Source organism: Meles meles, chromosome 7 (assembly GCF_922984935.1).
Source record: "Meles meles chromosome 7, mMelMel3.1 paternal haplotype, whole genome shotgun sequence".
Taxonomy (NCBI): Eukaryota; Metazoa; Chordata; class Mammalia; order Carnivora; family Mustelidae; genus Meles; species Meles meles.
In genome coordinates, this window is record NC_060072.1 from 109,505,090 (window position 1) to 109,523,667 (window position 18,578).

General features: G+C 54.1%; 2 protein-coding genes across 3 annotated transcripts in view; one reads left to right on the top strand and one right to left on the bottom strand.

Moving 5' to 3' along the window:
* B4GALNT3 (beta-1,4-N-acetyl-galactosaminyltransferase 3) overlaps positions 1–7,719 on the top strand; it is a 93,295-nt gene extending 85,576 nt beyond the window's left edge. The window contains exons 15-20 of the mRNA XM_046014055.1: positions 1,631–1,950; positions 2,591–2,744; positions 2,978–3,050; positions 3,454–3,607; positions 4,173–4,299; positions 5,490–7,719. Coding sequence (XP_045870011.1) covers positions 1,631–1,950; positions 2,591–2,744; positions 2,978–3,050; positions 3,454–3,607; positions 4,173–4,299; positions 5,490–5,598 — 937 coding nt within the window. The 3' untranslated portion in view covers positions 5,599–7,719. The remainder of the gene's footprint in view (positions 1–1,630; positions 1,951–2,590; positions 2,745–2,977; positions 3,051–3,453; positions 3,608–4,172; positions 4,300–5,489) is intronic.
* Positions 7,720–8,204: 485 nt separating this feature from the next.
* NINJ2 (ninjurin 2) overlaps positions 8,205–18,578 on the bottom strand; it is a 77,015-nt gene continuing 66,641 nt past the window's right edge. For both annotated transcript variants that reach the window (XM_046012792.1, XM_046012791.1), the window contains exons 2-4: positions 10,033–10,264; positions 9,358–9,543; positions 8,205–8,818 (exon numbers count right to left, since the gene is read on the bottom strand). In XM_046012792.1, the coding sequence (XP_045868748.1) occupies positions 9,377–9,543; positions 10,033–10,264 (399 nt within the window). In that variant the 3' untranslated portion in view covers positions 8,205–8,818; positions 9,358–9,376. The remainder of the gene's footprint in view (positions 8,819–9,357; positions 9,544–10,032; positions 10,265–18,578) is intronic.

Here is an 18,578-nt window from a genome sequence, read left to right on the forward strand (position 1 = left end):
GCCTAGGACATGTGTTGAGCACTGGGCAGGTGGGGTCCCCTTTCTCAGGGAAGGAGCTGGAACAAAGCGATATGACAGAACTGAATCTAAGGGAGTGAGACCCTAGGTGTGGGCCAGAAGGGAGTGGGAGAGCGGAAAGCAGGGCCTGACTTCCTTGTTTTTGCATTCATTCGCTTAACCAGTCAACATTCTTGTAATTGAGACACAATTCACGTAACATTTAATGCCCCATATTAGAGTGTATGGTTTTAGAGTGTACAATTTGGTGGTTTTTAGGCCTATTCATAATATTGTGCAACCGTCACCACTATCTGATTCCAGGTGTTTTCATCACTTTTCAAAAGGACTCCTGCACGTGTTAGCATTACTTCCGTTTCTCCCTGCTCTTGGTCCCTAGCATCCACTACCTGACTTTCTCCCGCTATAGATTGACCTGTAAAAATCATTTCATGCAAACGGAGTTAAATTTCCGGTAAATGGAATATGTGATCTTTTGTCTCTAGCTTCTTTCACTTAGCAAAACTTTTTCAAGGCCTCTGCAGGTTGCAGAAGGTATTGAGCGCTTCGTTCCTTGGTACTGCTGTGTAATACTCCGCATATTGTTGGTTGACATCTGGGTTGCTTCCACTTTGGGGCTGTTATGAACACAATGCTGCTCTGAACAGTTGTGTATAATTTTTTTGCACGAACAGGTTTTTAGTTCTCTTGGGGGTATACCTAGGAGTAGAGTTGCTGAGTCATATGGTAACTCTGTGTTTAACATTTTGAGAACCTGCCGATCTCTTTTCCAAATCAGCTGCGTGGTTCTACGGTCCCAACAGCTGTGTCAATTTCTCGTGTCAGTGCTTGTTGTTTTCCTTTCTTGAAAATAGCCATCCTCCTGGGTGTGAAATGATATCACATGGCGATTTTGATTTGCATTTCCCTAGTGATTAATGGTACTGAGCTAACCAGTCAGTAGTTTTCTAATAACTCATAGTATGTTATGGACTGTGAGTGAGCAGAGTAGTTTATTAATAAGGGTCAGTTTCTGAAGGAAACACATTCACCTTATATATTTAGGATCTTAGAGCTATAACAGACTTTAGAGATCATCCCAGGTCAGTGGGTGCTTTTTTTTTTTTTAATTTGACAAGAGATCACAAGCAGGCAGAAAGGCAGGCAGAGAGAGGGAGGGGGAAGCAGGCTCCTGGCTGAGCAGAGAGCCCGATGAGGGGCTCGATCCTAGGACTCTGAAATCACGACCTGAGCTGAAGGCAGAGGCTTTAACCCACTGAGCCACCCAGGTGCCCCAATGGGTGCATTTTTAAAGATGGAGACAGTGAACACTAGAGATTAAACATCTGGTGGAAGCATCTTAATTATTTTCTATTTTTTTTTTATTTACATATTTATTATTTTTTTTAAAGTAAGCTCTGTACCCAACGTGGGTCTTGAACTCACAACTCTGAGATCACAAGTCACGTGCTCTGCTGACTGAGCCAGCCAGGTGCACCTGCATCTTAGCTAATGGCAACACTAGGACAAAAAACAGGGTCCCCTGACATCTGACCTCACAGGCTTCTACCTACCATGTTACCCCCGACAGTGGGGAAGGAGTTACTCAAGCTGCCCACCCTCTCTGCCACAGAAAGTACCAGCTACAGCGCATCGTGAATGTGGAGAAGCGCCAGGACCAGCTACGAGGGGGTCGCTACCTCCTGGAGCTTGAGCTGCTGGAACAAGGCCAGCGCCCAGTGCGGCTCTCCGAGTATGTGTCTACACGAGGCTGGCAGGGCATCGATCCAGCTGGTGGGGAAGAGGTCGAGGCCCGGAACCTGCAGGGCCTGGTTTGGGGCTCAAACAACCGCCGGAGACATGTCTTGAATGTCCGGGCCCCGGAGCCCAAACTGTGTTGGCCCCAGGGCTTCTCCTGGAATCACCGAGCCGTGGTCCACTTCGTTGTGCCTGGTGAGCCTCAAGCTGAGCCCAGCCATTATCAGAAGAGAGGGGATCCTAAAAGTCACCGTGAGCACCCAGGTCTCTGCTCACTGATGTGATCTCACGAGAACCCATGGGAGAGGCCACTTGACAGTCGAAGACCTGAGGTCACATGGCTGAGTGTTGTGGTTGGCAAAGATGCCAACTAGTAGGCCAGGTGCTCCCTGTTGCTCCAGATTTCAGGGTGGGGTGCGATTGTGGCCACAACATTGTACCGGGGCTTGCAACTGCTCTGGGAACAAGACATAGAGTGGCTTAGCTGGTATCTGTAGTGGGAAAGGAGAGCAGGGAACAGACAGAAGAGCAAGGGTGCAACTAGGATGGGCAGATAATGGGGTTTGAGTGTGAGAGCACGGTCAGGTTACTACAAGAGAGCCGAGGACAAACCCCTGTCCGAGGCCTTCCCATGGGACCCTGCCTGGAGGCTCTGTGGGAGGCAGGGTGCAGAGGCCCCTTTCATGGGTCAGCTCCCCCTCCCCCTCCCTGCTGCATTGCCGATGGGTCGGTAGTGGCGGAGGTCCATGGGGGGCCCTGACTCCTGCAGGAGCTGGCAGTGGGGCTGCGGTTCTCGGTGTTACCGCTTCTTTCCCCCTTTTGCCCACTGTGGTAGTAAAGAACCAGGCACGCTGGGTGCAGCAGTTCATCAGAGACATGGAAAAGCTGTTCCAGGCCACCGGTGACCCACACTTCAATATCATCATCACTGACTACAGCAGTGAGGACATGGACGTCGAGATGGCCCTAAAGAGGTCCAAGCTGCGGAGGTGAGGGGGCTCCCCGGCTGGTGCCCAGCCTGAACCACCCGCTTTCTGGAGTCCCAGGACTTCTGGGTGCTGGGCAGAGCCTGAAGTCCCAGCTGGCTTTCTCCAGATGACTCACCTGCGTATGATCCCACCCTGGAAGCCACATCACCTTCCTCTGGGCCCGCCAGTGTCCTCCAGGGACCACTGCCGCTGAGCCTCATGTTCTGCCCCTCTTTCCTCTCCTCTCCCTGCAGGTACCAGTATATGAAGCTGAGTGGAAACTTCGAGCGCTCGGCTGGGCTTCAGGCTGGCATAGACCTGGTGAAGGTAATATCCTGGGAGGGGCCTGGGAGACACGGTTACAGACTGGTTAAGAGATGGAGACATCTGGGATGTGTGAGGCAGCCAGCCCCTCAGGGAGGAAGGAATGAGGACACGGGAGGTCCTCTCTGTTCTGCTGCGGGGCGGGTGCTGGGTGAGACCGAGCAAATGACAGTGGGGCATTTGTCCGGAGGCCTGCGGTCCCGAAAGCGTGAAGGAGAGGGTCAGAATTCATTCTCAGACTCAGAACTGTGTGCTTGATGCCCAGGACTGTGGAAGTCTGTCCAATAGTTTGGTGGAAGTTTGTCCAGGAATTTAATGGGAAGGACCCTAAGGATTGTCCTCGGGAGGGGCCTGACCCCCAGCCCTGGTCTGTGAGGTCCGCTGAGCCTCCCCAATCTGTCCTCAGGACCCGCACAGCATCATCTTCCTCTGTGACCTTCACATCCACTTCCCAGCCGGAGTCATCGATACCATCCGGAAGCACTGTGTGGAGGGCAAGATGGCCTTCGCCCCCATGGTGATGAGGCTACATTGTGGGGCCACCCCCCAATGGCCTGAGGGTGAGCCCTGCCTTGGGCTAGGGTGGGTAGGTGAGCCCTCTCTGGCCTTGGTTCTTTATCCCAGACCTAGAAACATCCATGTCTACCATGGCGGTCTCCCTCCTGCTCCTCTTGCCCCCGGACAGCCCACTGAAGAGGTGCCTGAGGGCTGTGCTCAGCTGCAGCAGCAGCAGTGATGAACATTTCCTCCCCATCTTCCCTTCTTTCAGTCATCAGATACCTACTCTGTGCCAGATTCTGTGCCCTCTGCAGATAGAGAAACGGGAAGACAGGCTGCCTGCTTCTGGGAGGAAAACAGACAAGGAAAGCATGTTCGGCTGTCTTCAGTGGCTGCCGTTGCGAGATCCTGTTTTAGGGCCTATAGTCACCCCCTATAGGACCGCACCTTCTGTCGGACCCTGAATCTGAGTGCCGGCAGGGACTTGTTCGCATGAGACGGTTTTCAGCATCAGGCACCTACGTCCCCTGTCTTTCAGAGAAGGCTCTGGGAATGCAGCCCAGCAGCCTTCCTTGCTTCCTCCTGGCCCCTGGCTCATCTCACGGGGGGCTTCTTGTCTGGCCACAGGTTACTGGGAGGTGAATGGGTTTGGACTGCTTGGCATCTACAAGTCAGACCTGGACAGAATCGGCGGCATGAACACCAAGGAATTCCGAGACCGCTGGGGCGGGGAAGACTGGGAGCTGCTGGACCGGTGACTGGGGGAGGAGGGTGTCTGAGAGGGACTGCGGGGAGAGAACAGGGCTAGATCAGCCGGGGTTGGGGCCATGGGGCAGCAGATTCCTGATGCCTGGGCTCAAAGGAAGCCCTGCCCCTCACCAGGGGTCCTATTACTCGCCTAGCCAAGACTCAGTCTCTGTGTCTATTAGAAGGGGATGATCCTGCCTCCACCTGGGTCACAGGGTTGGCATGGAGATTAGAGTGCATGGTGAGCTGTCAGGGTAAAGTAGAAGCTCGCGGGTGTGTGCTTGTAAATGCTGATGCTCACAGCCCGGGTGTTCTCCAGATCAGAGCCTTCCTCCTCTGCACCACTGCCCGGCGGGGCAGCTGAGGCTGGGGAATGGACAAGAGAGATGAAGGGTCAGGAAAGACTTGGGGGCAGCATAAGAGACATTAAGGCCATTAAAGGGCAGTGAGATAATCCAGGAGGTCCTGGGGCCCTGGAAGCCTGGGAGAAGGGCGTTTCAGGGAGCAAGAAATAGTCCCTGGGAAGAAGAAAGGCGAACACTGGAAAGGCCACAGACTTGGGAAGTAGCGGCAGCGTTGAGGCAGGCACAGGTGGGCCAGGACTCCGCTGTAGGGTGGTGAGGGAGCGGAAGCTCTATTAGTAGAGTCCTCTTTCAAGAAATTTGCTTTTTAAAAAAAATTTGCTGCCATGAGGGGTGCCTGGCTGGCTCAATAGAGAGAGCACGCAGCTCTTGATCTCGAGGTCGTGAGTTCGAGCCCCACATTGGGGGTAGAGGTTTTTTAATAAATAAAAGTTACAGAAGAAAGAAAGAAATTTGTTGCCAAGAGAAGGGGAGGGAAAGAGGATGATACCTTGAGATTTGGATTGAAGGGAGGAGGCAGAGGAGAGATTGGGAGAGAGACATCAAAGGAAAAAAGGACCAGGGTTGGCTGTGTATCACTCTCTCCCTAAAGGAGAAAAAGACTGGCAGACTGAGACTCTGGAAGGTGACATGCTTTACAAGGTATGGGGCTGGGATTCAGACCTAGGCTGGCTGGCTCCCAACTGCAGCCTCCTCCCATGCCCTGTGGGGAGGAAACAGAGGAAGACAGGGACCGGGGGTGACGTAGGTGCGGGAGGTGAGGTCCTCAGGGGCCTGAGTCTCTCCCACTTGCTTCTTGTGCTTCTGTTGCTCACCCCGCCCCTCCTCCATTTAGGATCCTCCAAGCGGGCCTGGAAGTGGAACGTCTCTCCCTCAGGAATTTCTTCCATCACTTCCATTCCAAGCGAGGCATGTGGAACCGCCGCCAGATGAAGATGCCGTGATCCCGAGGGGCGGCCCGCTGGACTGAGTGCTTCCTGCTCCTTGACTTGTGCTGGCTCCCCAGTGCCCCTGCTTGCCGCTGGGGAGTGGGGAAGGGGGGCAGAAGCCATGGCTGAGCCCCGAGAGGCCTCAGAGCTAACACCATCACCACCCAGAGCTGTTGCCTCACGCAGACAGCTGCCAAGGCCCCTCTCTCTACCCTCGGGGCCTCTGAACGGAGGACCTCGGGAGAGGGACCGGGAGGGGCCGTTCACTCAGTTGACAGAGATGGACTGGCTCCTGGGAAGGGCAGCACAGTGCAGTCAAGGAAGGAAAGACCTGTTTGAGTGCTGCTGACCTATCCGTGAGGTGCATTCCAGCACCCCCACCAGGCTCCTCCTGGGGAGCAGTGACCATGACCTGGAAACTCTTCTCTTGGACATATTCTATTGGGGTTTTTATTTTTTCTAACAGAAAACCAAAACCGTACCTGTCCAGACCCAGCCTTGACTGTGAGAGAGGGATGGAGTCATGCATTTAGGGCACGTCCCCACTTGCATACCTCAGACCCACTTCTGTGTAGCGCAATGTGTCCCTCAGTCCTTGGTCTGGCAGCTGATTTATAACCAGAGGAGCTGGCACAGCGTGGATCCGTTCTCAGCTCTACCCCAGCTTTGCCTTCCAGAGACATGCACATCTCTCCCAGGGAGCCACAGAACAGCTGGCTGCCAATTAGGGCATTAACCTTCTCCTCTGGGCGGTGCTAACTCCAGCCCAGCATAGACTGGCATCATCATGGTGCCTTGGCGGGGTTGGGAGACAGAGGGCTGGTGGACCGTGGGCTCGTCATTCCTGGGTGTCTGGCGTAGAGGCGGTGCCAGACCGGCACAGTGAGAAGGAGGGAAGAGAAGCCCCTGGCCTGGCCCTGCCCGGCCTGCCTGCAGGCTGAAGCTTTGGAGAGAACATGGAGCAGAGAGGAAAGAGGATGGAGATGTAACAAAGCCCTGGGCTTAGATGGGGAGAGGGGTTGGGCATCCAGCAGGAAGGGGAGAAAGGAAAGTGGAAAATCAGAGTTCCCCACAGTCCTGCTCCTGAACAGACTTGGCCTCCTTCAGGGAGATCCCCAGCCCCGGCCTGCCCGGAAGAAGAGGAAGGGGTGTGGACAAGGAGGAACAGGGACCAGGGTGCGGAGGGGCAGGGCCATGGGTTTGGGGAGGTAAGGGCATTGCCCTGAGATCTCTTCCTTAATTGGAGAGGAGTGGGGCCAGGAGGAACTGAAAAGTGGAGCCATTTCAGGAAGCTAGCCCTTGGCCTTTGTAGCCTCTGGCTGCCCTTTCTCACACCTGCTGGTCACACACTTAGTCTTGCACTAAAAGTCCTCAGGTGCCTTCGGGGCTGGGGATTTTTCTGCCACTGCTGCTGCCTCTGCCACCGCTGCTGATTTGACCAGTGGTGCATTGGACGCTGGCTCTGGCACTCCAGCGTCCATGGAAGGAGGGGAGCCCGGGGCTCGCTGCTATGAGGAAGCGCTCGTGGGGGTGCCGCGGGGCGCAGGAGGCCACGCCACTGAGCCCAGGCTCCATGCTGTGGTAGAGTCCTAGGCACAGCTTTCAGAGCTCCAGTATCTACCTGGTGGGCCCTGCATTCACCAAGAGCACACGCTTGGCATTTAGGAGAATCAAGCCTTGAGAACCTTCTGAAGGTTGAAGAGAGCTTCATCCCCCTCTAAAAAATCAGGAAGGACAAAACTTTCCAATGAATGGGTGGCTTCTGGATGCCATTCCCGCCCCTTGGGCCCTGGCTTTTCACACAGCCCTTGCTCAGGCCTACTGCCTGTGGGAAGGGACTATATGGAACAGGTAGAGCTCCAATTAGCTGGCTGGGGCGGGCAGCTTGCTTTCTGGGGCCACCCTTGGGTGTGGCACTGGTAGGCCTGAGCCGACCGAGACAGCTCTGCTGCCTCCATGCTTTTAAAGACGAGCCAGCCCCACCTGCCTGGCCCTCCCCTGCCCTGCTCTGACCCCCTCTGACTCTGGCCAGTGCCTTTCCTTCAATGTTTGTTACCTCCACACCATCTGCCTTAAGGGGGAGGGCCCCTACTCTGTAGGGAAATGTGTTGGGTTGGGGGGGGGGAGTGATTAAATACAGCATCTTCTTAGAAAACCAAGTGGCTCATGTGTTCTTCTCATCGCCCATCAAGATGGGAGAGGGCTGGGCTGAGGGGCTAGGTTGCATGTTTCCGTCCTTCAGTCGTCAGGACGCTCCCACACCACCCTCCACTGTTCACCATCGGTTTGGTCTTGCCCTGTGGGGAGCTGCCTGAGTTCACCATCTGAGAGCGGACTGGGCATTTTCTGCTCAGCAGGTTAGTGGGAGATTGGTGGTTTCAGTAGAGAAGGGCTACCCTGGGGGACGATAGCTAGATGCAGGCCAGGATGGCTTGGCGAGCGGTGGTAAAGACCAAAAAAAAAAAGACACTCTAAAAATCATTCCTGTGTGAGCTAGAGATGCCTGGTTGGGTTTTTACAGGTACAAATTTACCTTCCTCGTTCTATTGGCTAAGGCAAAGATCAAAATGAGTTTGTATGCCTTAAGCACATGCCTAAGGGAAGGTGCTAATTTGAAAGCTGTAACAGGTTTTCAGAAAGTATTGTGCATAAACATGGGTCAATCCAGAACTAACTAATCTGCCATTGATGTAGCAGATGGTAATTAGCCCAAGGTATGTGCGGCCAGAAAAACTGACTCAGAGCAGGACCCAGAGGAGAGGGAGTCGAGTCCTTTCCAGAACACAGCTGGAGAGGGCATCCAGAGACCAGCCCGGAGGCATCAAGATTGACTCAGAGTGCATTTGCAGAAAACTTTATAGATAGAGATCATTCCGTTTTACAAAAAGGGAGAACTGGGACCTGGAGCAGAGGGAATGGATAGGATGGAGGAAAGGAATGAGGTGGAGTAAGAAGCCCTGAAGCTGGGCAGGCTTGGCCTGAGGTAGACAAGCCTCAGGTGCAGGAGATACTACCAGAAAGAGAGGTCAGCAGTACGCCATTCTGAGCTCAGGACTCCAGCCCAAGATGGGATTCACTCAGACCAGTGAAATAGCACATCTTCATTCAGATACTCTGGGTAGGGAGCAAGGGCATCTCCATTGCCCTTCTCAAGCTCTCCCAGGGGCTGTGGAAAGGGCCCCTCAGCCTAGCAGAGTGGGTAGGAGAGAGGCGGAAGCTGTCCCAGACCTAGGACCTGTAGGGGGAAGCAGAGACGAGACGGTGAGGAGGGCAGGCCAGACCAGCGGTCCTCAGACTTGACTGTGCACACAATTCCCCTAGCAAACTTTTCCAAACACAGGCGCCCATTCAGGAGATCTGAACTGGGGCTGGATATCCCACGTGTCCTGCAACCTTCTAGCTGGTGGTGTTGCTGGTCCACAGACCCCAGTTTGAGCAGCAGGGACTGCTGGGCAGTGCCAGGGAGGAATCCCATACGGCATCTTTCCTCTCGCCAGAGGGGCAGAGCCAAGCACTAACCACACTGCCTCCCACCCATCCCAGGCTCTAGAAAAACCCCAGCTTGACCGCTGAGGAAGAGTCCCCTGTTAGCAGCAGGAGGGTCCTTTCTGGGCCCCAATCCAAGTGCTTCTCTCAGATCCCCTCCTTCCCTCAGATCTATCTTTTCCCTGTTGCTTGCAAAGATCTCGCTCTTACCCCAAACCCCCAGAGCCGGGAGAAGGGTCACTTGGAGCCCTTGGAATCGGGGTGGGGGGGCTTCCCCTCCTCCCTCACCTGGGTCCCAAGGCTGTGTTCAGAGAGGATTCCTTGAGGTCCTGGCAGCCAGGGAGCCCGTCTTCTGTACCCCGAAGGCTGTGATGAAGACATTGATGACGACCGTGATGGCCACCAGGCTGGTGGCCGTGTTGTTGAGCTGGTTAAGCTGGCCCTGCTTTCCTACCTCATTGAGGTTCAGCCGTGCTGCGGACCAAGTGGGGAGCTAAGGGTCAGTGTGGGTTCACAGCCCAAAACCTCCCCCGCAGCATCCACTAGAGGCCAGAGAAAGTCTGGCACGGTGGAGATCCATGTGGCAGAAAGCAAGGGAGGTGGCAGGCATCGGGCTGAGCCTCCTTCCCCCTCACTGGGATTTGGAAACTTCCACCGCATCTTATGAGTGGGACGCACGCTCATGCTAAGGGCCATAAGGACCTCTGCCACAAGTAAGTGAAGAGAGTCGTTTGGCAGGTATGGTGGAGGGACCACTATGTGGGAGACCAGGAGGCAGGACAGGGACCTGCTCTCACTGTGTAGGAGTTGTTAGCTGGGCGTTTGTAGCTGCGGAGGGCTACCACCAGCTTAACCAACGGTTGAGATGTTGGCGTGCCAGAGTAGGGGGGACTCAGGGAGGCAGTCGGGGATTTTCTTCCCACCAGGGGGCCCCGAGGCCCCCTCCAGGCCTGGGATCCTCACCAATGACCAGGAGGAGGAGTCCGATGACCACCTGCAGGAGCAGAGAGACGCTGATGAGGGTGACGAGGGCGGTGTAGTAATGGGAGGCCGGTCCCTGCTCCAGCACCGCTTTCAGCCGCGTGGCGTTGGACATGAAGAGGGCCATGTCCAGCATGCTCTCTGCCACGCTCTTCTTGGTGGCATAGTGGTTCAGGTTGATGGGCTGGCTCCTCCGGGGGTTGGGGTTCCCAGGCTGAAACAGAGAAAAAGTGCAGGCTGACCCAGGAGTCTCCTGCAGGGAAGCCGCTGAGAGACTGGAAAGAGGAGAGAGGTTCTCAAGCTTTCCCTTAACTGGGTGAAAAACTGAGGACAAGTAACACCTGCTCAGTTCTGCAGCCTGAAAGAGTGAGGATGGACTAGAAAGCCCTTAAGGACCTTTGAACATTGAAATTATGGTATGTTGTCATTTATGGTTCTCAAGGGTCTCCCCAGTTCTATCTGAGGAAGGGTGAGGGGTGGTGGGGAGTTTTCAGCTGCTTCTGAGACGCCGCACCCTCATTTCATTGTCTATTTTGTCCGAGCCAGGCACTCGGGCCCCTCTCTTTCCCTCTGAGAGGAAGGCATCTCGAAAACAATAGGAGGAGCTCTGAGGCTCCCGTGGAATGGGAAAGGCACCTCTTCTCACAAAATGCTGTGGCCCCAAGGGAGGGTGCACGGCTTAGCACATGGGTCATGAGCTGTATTTGGGGCCCACTCAACTCTGTGGCCAAGGGCACTGAGGTCACAGCTGTGCTCGTCAGAATGCGTGTCTGACTGTGTGTATGGCCACATGGCAATGTGTACTAGTGAAAAGAGCCTCATTTAATTTGTTTTTTGTTTTTTATTTTTTTGCTAGGATTTATTAACACATAATTTACCCTTGATTTGACTTTGAAAAAGAAAACAAAGCTCATGTTCTCAAGATGTCAATCACTATGAAAGATGGAGTGACGAGACAGAACATACGGACGGGGCCTCAGGGTTGGGCCCAGAAATTTAGACGGGTTGCTGCAGGCTATCTGTGGTCGCTCGAGAGAACCTGGGTATGTTTTAGGGAGATTAATTTAGGAGTGGTACCCGGGGTGGATTGGCCCGGAAGGGCCCGGAAGCAGGGAGACCCGTTGAAAGATTATGGTCTGATTTGGGGTCCCAGGGACAAGGAACTGAACCAGAGCAAGTGAGAGAGGAGAGGAAAGGGGGATTTGGAAGATGTTACAGCCTGGAGGTAGGGAAACTGACCTGCAGATGACCTCAGAGGTGATCTATTGAGTGTGTGTGTTGGGGGGGTGGGTGGATGGGTAGTTGGGTGGATGGGGCAGGTCTCAGAGGGTTCTGGAAGCTCCTTCTGGATGCTGGACTTGTCTGGAGCCAGCTGGCCTGGTTGGCTAGGACCAGGGATGCCAAGACCAGGCCTCAAAGCTATAGCCTGTGGCTCTGGCCCGTTTGGTACAGGTCTGTTCAGGGTACAAAAGACACTTATTAAGTGACAGAGTCTATGGAGCGGTCCCCAGGCCTCTCCACTGTTCACAGTGCTTCTGACTGAGGAGCAACTGTGAGTGGGCCTTCCCAGCCCACGGATTTTCCTGTGGGCCACGTCTACTCCTCCTCTCCTTATCCCACCCTCCAGGGTGCCCGGTAGCCACAAGCTTTGCACCTTCTGCTCCCTCCGCAGCCGGCTCTCAGTTCGAGATCTGAGAAATTTCGAAATTACTGTGAAAGCCTCAGAGGAGACCCCCTTCTTTTAAAATTGCCTATGAACACAGTGGACAAAAGCTTAAACCCAACAGCTCTAGTGTTGTGTTCTGAGCTTTGCCCAAAAAGTGGGTGAGGGGTTGGGGGATAGCAGGAGCCGTTTACTTGGGGACACAAATATCTCCCCAAGCTTTAACAAAAAATACCGCTATCTCTAAGTTTTCACAGAGCTGCGAGGCTTCTGTGGTTAAATGGCTCTAAGAAAGCCATTTCACAGAGGATGTATGAGTCACGGTGAGCAGAAGAGGGTGCAGGCCTATCTTTCCCCCTCTAACCTAGGGCCTGCTTTTATTTTGATGTGTCCTAATTCCGGGCTACTTTCTACCTAAGGATGCTTTTCCAGTGTCTGGTCGGGTGGCGTTGGGCACGTCTGCAGGGTGCCCCCTGGAAGCCCCAGAAGGCTCCCAATCCCCAGAGTGTCCACATGGTGGCGTACGAGGTCCAAAGAAGTTCCTGAAGGCACCCCGGCAGCGCCAGCGCCGGGACCGTGTTTCTCCCCTGAGGAATCGGCAGGCTGCGCGGGACCCGCCCGGAGCCCGGAGCCCTCGGAGGCCCAGTACGGGGATCCGGGTTCACAAGTGTGAATGGGCCAACCCTAAAGCCACCAAACACGTGTGTCAAATGAGAGCTCAGGAAAAGACCAATACTGACAGGGCCCCGGGTGGGATGGGGTGGGGTGGGTGAGGGGAGCACAGAGTGTCCCTCCCCCAACTCCCCACCCCTGCCCCCCAGAGGAACCTCTAGCCCAAGCTGCAGCCTGAGGGACGGTGTGAGAGGGGAGTTGCTTTGAGACTCTGGAAAAGTTGCTTTGAAAAGGGTCCCCTCAAGGTAACACCTTTAAAAAGCAGGACAAGGTTTTTCGTAATCCTTCTTGGCTGGTTCAGGTGCAGAGGCAGAGGAATGGATGAAATGACCTGACGGCCCTCCCTTACAGTTTGAGGATTCAACTGGATGAACCCCTGAATCCTGCGGGACGCCACCCTTTTTACCCAGAGCGCGGAGTCCAGGAGCAGCCCCGCGAAGGGTCAGGGTTAAAGAGGAGTTTGGGGTGGTGCAGGGCGGCCTGGCCGCTGCCCGAGGAGCTGGCCCTTTAAGGCCAGGCCCAGGCTGGCTGGGAACAAAGACCCGGGAATGTGGGCTGGGCCGGCCTGCAGAGCCACCCAGCGTGAGTCATTTATATTTCTTGGGACTTGGGAATCCCTGGCTCTTGCCTCCACGGTCCTCTGGCCCTAGCCGTAGCCCCCTCCCGGAGCCGCCCCTGGCCCCCTGCGCTCCTGGCCCCCTGCTGCAACCCGCAAGGCCGGGCTGCCCCGAGCCTCCCCTTCCCTCCTGCCCGCTTGTCCTCCACCGAGCTCCTGGCCCCTTTTCTCTGGCTCCTCAGAGCAGGGCCAGGGCCTGGCGGTTAGGGCTCCCGGCCTTGGGGCCCAGTTCTGCCTCAAGGCCTGGCACTTTGGGCCTCAGTTTCTGCATCTATGACAGAAGAGGAAAATCCCATCTCTGGAGCTGGGGAGGCTATGGGGAGACAGAACTCATTCCATCTTGTTTCTTCCCAAAGAAAAGAGAACTTCAAGCTCTTCTCATGTTTTCCTTCAGTCTGAAAAATCTCAGCGACTTTCAGTGACCCTCTCAGTATCTTCTGTCGTATTCCAGCCCACCCCACTCAACCCGAGGACAGCAGCAGACCGAACCAGAGATTACAGAGTCCCTGCTTAAAGTGCAGATACCTGTGGGAAAGGCAACCCATCAAAATCAGGCCAGCCAATGACACCTGAACGCCAGGAGATTGGGGGTTGGTAGGAAGTTGGAACAGGGGTGGGTGTGGGGACAGATGGGGTTAGATCCAGAGTCCCATGCTGGAGCACCATGGGGGTCTGGGTACCAAGAGGACGTGGATTTGCTGACCCAGGTGGGATGGAGCAGGGGGGCTTGAGGGACAGCCCAGATCCACTCCATAGTTTTCCCAGTTTGCCGGCTTCCTGGGCCTGTCCCAGCACAATCAGTTCCTCTCTCTTCCTTGTCCTCCCCTCTTGTTTCCACTCGGACTGTCCTTCTTGTCTTGCCAGGTCCAGCTCCTGAGGCTGGTGTGGATTCCAGCCCTGGAAGTCACCGACCGCTCCATTGTTCTGCCAGACAATTATGGCTACCTTCATCCTTGCTGACCTATCTTTTTGTTTCTTTACAAAACTGGAGTTGGATAGGAAAGGAAGGCCTGTTTTAACAGAAAAGTAAACAAACTTTTACGTTGTTCATTGACGTTATGGTCAGTGGGGACCACAGGCTCCAAGAGATCATTCTGTCCGTTCATAGAAACAAGATTTCAAAGGGGTAAGTAACTGTCCTACCACAAAGGAATGTTTGGGACCTGGAGCCTGAGGCAGGCAGGGAATGCCCTGCAGGGAAGGAGTGGGCCGGGAGATACGGCCTTGTGGCAGCCAGGAGAGTATCACAGAGGGCACCCTGGCCCCGGGTTCAAATCCTGGTGCTACTATAAGCTGGAGGTATGAGCAAGCCAATCGCCACCATGGGGCGGCTTTTTTCCATCTGTGAGATGAGGAGGGTTAGAATACGCAATTTCTTGGGTCCCTCCGAACCCAGAGTGATGTCTCGGAGTGGGGAAGCCCCCAGTCTGAGAGTCTCAGGGGTTGAGGACGTTCCCCGGAGAGAGAGGCAGAGGTCAGGCAGCTGTGGAGCAAGGCCCAGAGGCAGCCAATGAGTCACTTTGCCCCAGGCAGCTCAAGGGCACTGGTGACCCGCCAGTGAGTCATTCCTGTCAGCCCTGAGAAAAGCCGTATGCATGTCTGTCTCATCTCCTTGTGTATCCGCTCCTACTCAATGCTGCAGACAAGAGGCCCAGAGGAGCCTTGCCTGTTGGCCCTTCTGTTGGTCTCAAAAGGACTGATGGTCCAGAAAGACCAGGCCTCTCCTGAAAAGCAGATGGGAATGAGCCAGAAGGCTGGTTTGGGAAAGAGCAGATGCCGGCCCAGGAAGAATGAACTGCTTAAACATTTGGCTTGGGGTCACCTACCACCCCAGTTTGCTTTAAATTAGATGCCCTAGATGCCTCTGTCAGAATTAAATTTGAGAGGGTGCCTCGGGTCCGTCTTAACTGTGCACAAACTCAGTTCCCCGGGGGACCCTAGCTGTTCCCACTGACAGAGGGCTTACGTCGCGCCTGGCAGAAGGTTGAATGTGGGGCATGAGTCATCTTACGAGTCCTCACGAGAACCCCTGGAAGCTGGTGAGGGCATGATCGGTGTAGTTGAAAACTGGAGGCTCAGAGAGCCCGAGTAACTTGCAGAAGGTCACACAGCACAGTTTGTGTCCACGTTTTCTATGTGCCAGACCCTATACTGTAAATCCTTACTCCACCAGCTCCCAGAAGTTGAAGGCAAACTCCCTACCTCCAAGGAGTTTAGGTTGGAAAGATGTGTATGAAGAGGAAAGAAGACAACTTGTCCCTAAGGATACATATGCATACTTGCTAGGAGGAGGTAGAACACCCTTAGCAAGTGAGACTTGGCCTTTCAGCTTTCTAGAACCTACAGTGTCCCTGAGCCTTTGCCCAGTGCGGCAGAAGTCAAAAGCCTTGGGTTCATACGGGCAAGAGGTGACCCAGGCAGAGGGGGAAGGTAGAGTTGAGAGAGAGAGATTTGCACCCATACCTTTTGAATTTTGAACCATTTACATATTTGAACTATCGAACAAATAATAATAAATTTAAGACAAAAACGAATGTTCACCCTAACTAGGGCAATGGTTAAAACAAAGGGGAAACTTCTCCCTCTGTGGAATGGGAATAATGTCTGCCCTGTTTAGCACAAAGCTGCTGTCTTTTTAACAATTTTAACATCAGTGAGATAAAGTGGGTGAGTGGGCTTTGAAACTCGTAGTCAAATAAGAGATGGGAGAGAAATCTCTCCCACTCAGGATTACACTTGCACCTGTGGGCCTAGAGGCGTTTTTCAATGATATGTTGTGACTCAGGGCCTGTCCCAGCCCAAATTTCCAAGGAAGGCATCACTCTTCTTCCCAGCCACCACTAAGGTCTTTGAAATGCCTCTCTCTGCCCACTTGGCAACCTCTGTCCTCACTCCAGTGAGCCTCACCTTCCAGCTGCCCCATCCATCTGGGAGGGGAATTCTCAGACAAGCCCACCTCCCCTGGGTCTCTGGGGTCTCTGCTGGGACTCAGTGGGGCAGGCCCTCACCGCTGGCCTCCATCTACCCCTCTCTCTAGGCTGGTGGCCTGCTCCTCCTCCCACCCCCAGGAGGGGGCAGAGAGCTAACCCTTACTTATGACCACTCACTTGGCCGGCCTGCCGGTGCCAGGCACAGTGATGTTCAGCAGCCCTGGGCCACACCAGATTACTCACTGTTCCCTGAACACACCCCACCCTTCCCGGCCTGCTCCTGCTCAGCTCTGGGACGTAAGGCCTTTCTTTCCCATGCCCTCTCCACCCAAGCCTCCCCTCCCTTCTAGAACTTGTCCCTGGGCACGCTCTACCCAGACCCTGGACAAAGGCTGGCCTGCTCCATACTGGCCTAGGCTTTGTTTAGACCTTTCTAGATGGCTCCTCTGGCCACCTACTTTACTGTAGGGATTTCATCTTAGGTATACCTGGGTCTCCCAGGGCCTAGCTCCGTGACTTGCCTGCATTCAATGCACAATAAAGGATGAGAACATTGAATTTTTTATTTGAAAGGGTTTGGCTTTTTTTTTTCCCCCTAAAAGGTAAAAATAAAGGCTTTTTGAGGGTGGGATTTCATGCACAGTGACTTCTGGGCAGGGAGGGCAGAGGAGTTAGTGTTTGGACAGGGAATCGACCTTTAAAAGAAAAGCCCCCAATCCAGGGATAGCCCTTTCCCCCAGGCTGGTATCTGGCCTCAGGGAGTGAATGACTCAGATTGGAAGCTGCCACTGATATTCAGGCCAAAACTGCGAAAGTCCAGACCCCTGAGGCCTTGGTCTGGGGCAAGCGCTCTGACCGAGGGCGTCCTGTACCAAGAGCAGTGGCTCTCACTCTTAAAAATCAACAGTGTCTTAAACCACCTCGGGTGGGGTGTCTCTTGCGTGCTATTCCGGTAATAATAATAATACCCAACTGACCCAGAAATCTCCTCCAAGCCTTGGGCGCAGGCTTGCTGAGAAGCTCCAGCCCTTGGCCCAGGCTGCAAACCAGGGCTTTAGAACCCAAACACTGGCCACGTGGGCAGAGCGCCCCCACCTCGCCCCTGGCTCTGCAGTACCACTGTTGACCACGAGGGGCCCCCCTCCAGGAAATAGCTCAAGGAGTCCTAGGCTAGCTCCACCTGCCAGGTGCCGGGAGCCCAAGTGCTTTTTGATCCCTCTATGAGTTCAGGAGGTGACAGGGTTGCTTTCTAACAAAAGGGGGCTATATATAAAAGGAAGAGAGTGTACAGGGAGGGACAGGAAGGCACAGAGGTTGTGATAGGAACCCCATGGGGCCTGTTTGCTCTTTCTTAGTAAGAGGTCACCTTGTCAGTGGCTTTCAGGAAACACTGTCATCTCAGTTAGGGTCCAAAGTTAATCGTGGCTTTGCCACATAGAAATTTCCAAAGAATTTTTCTGCTCTCTCCCAATACCCTCGACGAGAGTACTTCCTGAATTAGCACCTTGCTCCGGGGCTTCCAGACATTTGCTCTAGGCCCTACTTTGACATTGGGGTTCTCCGCAGCATTCCCCAGGCTTACCCCGCCCCTCTCCACTTCCTGTAAGCCTCTTCATCTTTCAAGGGCCAACAAATCGAGCTGAAATGTGAACAATAATAGTGATAATGCTGTGGGCTAGACATGACCCCCATGATGTGGGTGGGAACAGTCCCATTTTACAGGTGAAGTCACTGAGGCTCCAGAGTCACTGGATACTACGTACGGGATGGTCCTATGGTCAAAATCCTAGAGCGATATTCTCTCTTCTGTACGGTGGTTCTTCCAGGGTGGTCCCTGGGGAAGCAGCAGCAGCACTGCCTGGGAACTTGTGAAAAATGCAAACTCTTGGGGTCCAGTCCAGACTGACTGAATCAGAAACTCGGGGGCGGAACCCAGCAATCTGTATTTTCAAGGGATTTCCCCCCCTCGAGCTCAGGCTGGATGGTCACTGGTCTATACCGGGCTGGCAAATGTCTTTACTGTCTTCTAAGCTCGGTGCTGGACACTTCGGTACTGATTCTGTCACTGAATTTTTTTTTTTTTTAAGATTTTATTTTTATTTATTTGAGAGAGAGACAGAGAGAGAGCACACAAGCAGGTAGAGGGGCAGAGGGAGAAGCAGACTCCCCGCCAAGCAGGGAGCTGGATGCGGGACTCGATCCCATGACCCTGAGACCATGCCTGAGCTGAAGGCAGACGCCTAACCGACTGAGCCGCCCAGGCGCCCCTGCCCCTGAATTCTTTTAACAGTACCTGTTTTACAGAGGAAAAAATCAAGACTCGGAACGATTCAGTGACTTTGCCCGGGCTCACCGAGCCGTTAAGTATTAGAGCTGGGATTTGAACCCAGGCAGGCTCTGGAGTCTAGGTGCTTACCCGCGACAGCAGTCTCTGGCAGCATTGGCCCTATAAACCTCTCAAGAATGGACACTGAAGTATGTAGAAATAACATACTTAGATCTTTCCACTGTACTTCACGCCGGCAGCCGGCATATCCGGCGGCTCCTGGCTACCCAGTGCTCACTGCTGCCCAGTCGCTGTTCCTCCTGAGCCCATTTATAAGAGTCTGATAGGTTTACCCTTAAGTTCCCTTTATGTCTTCACTCA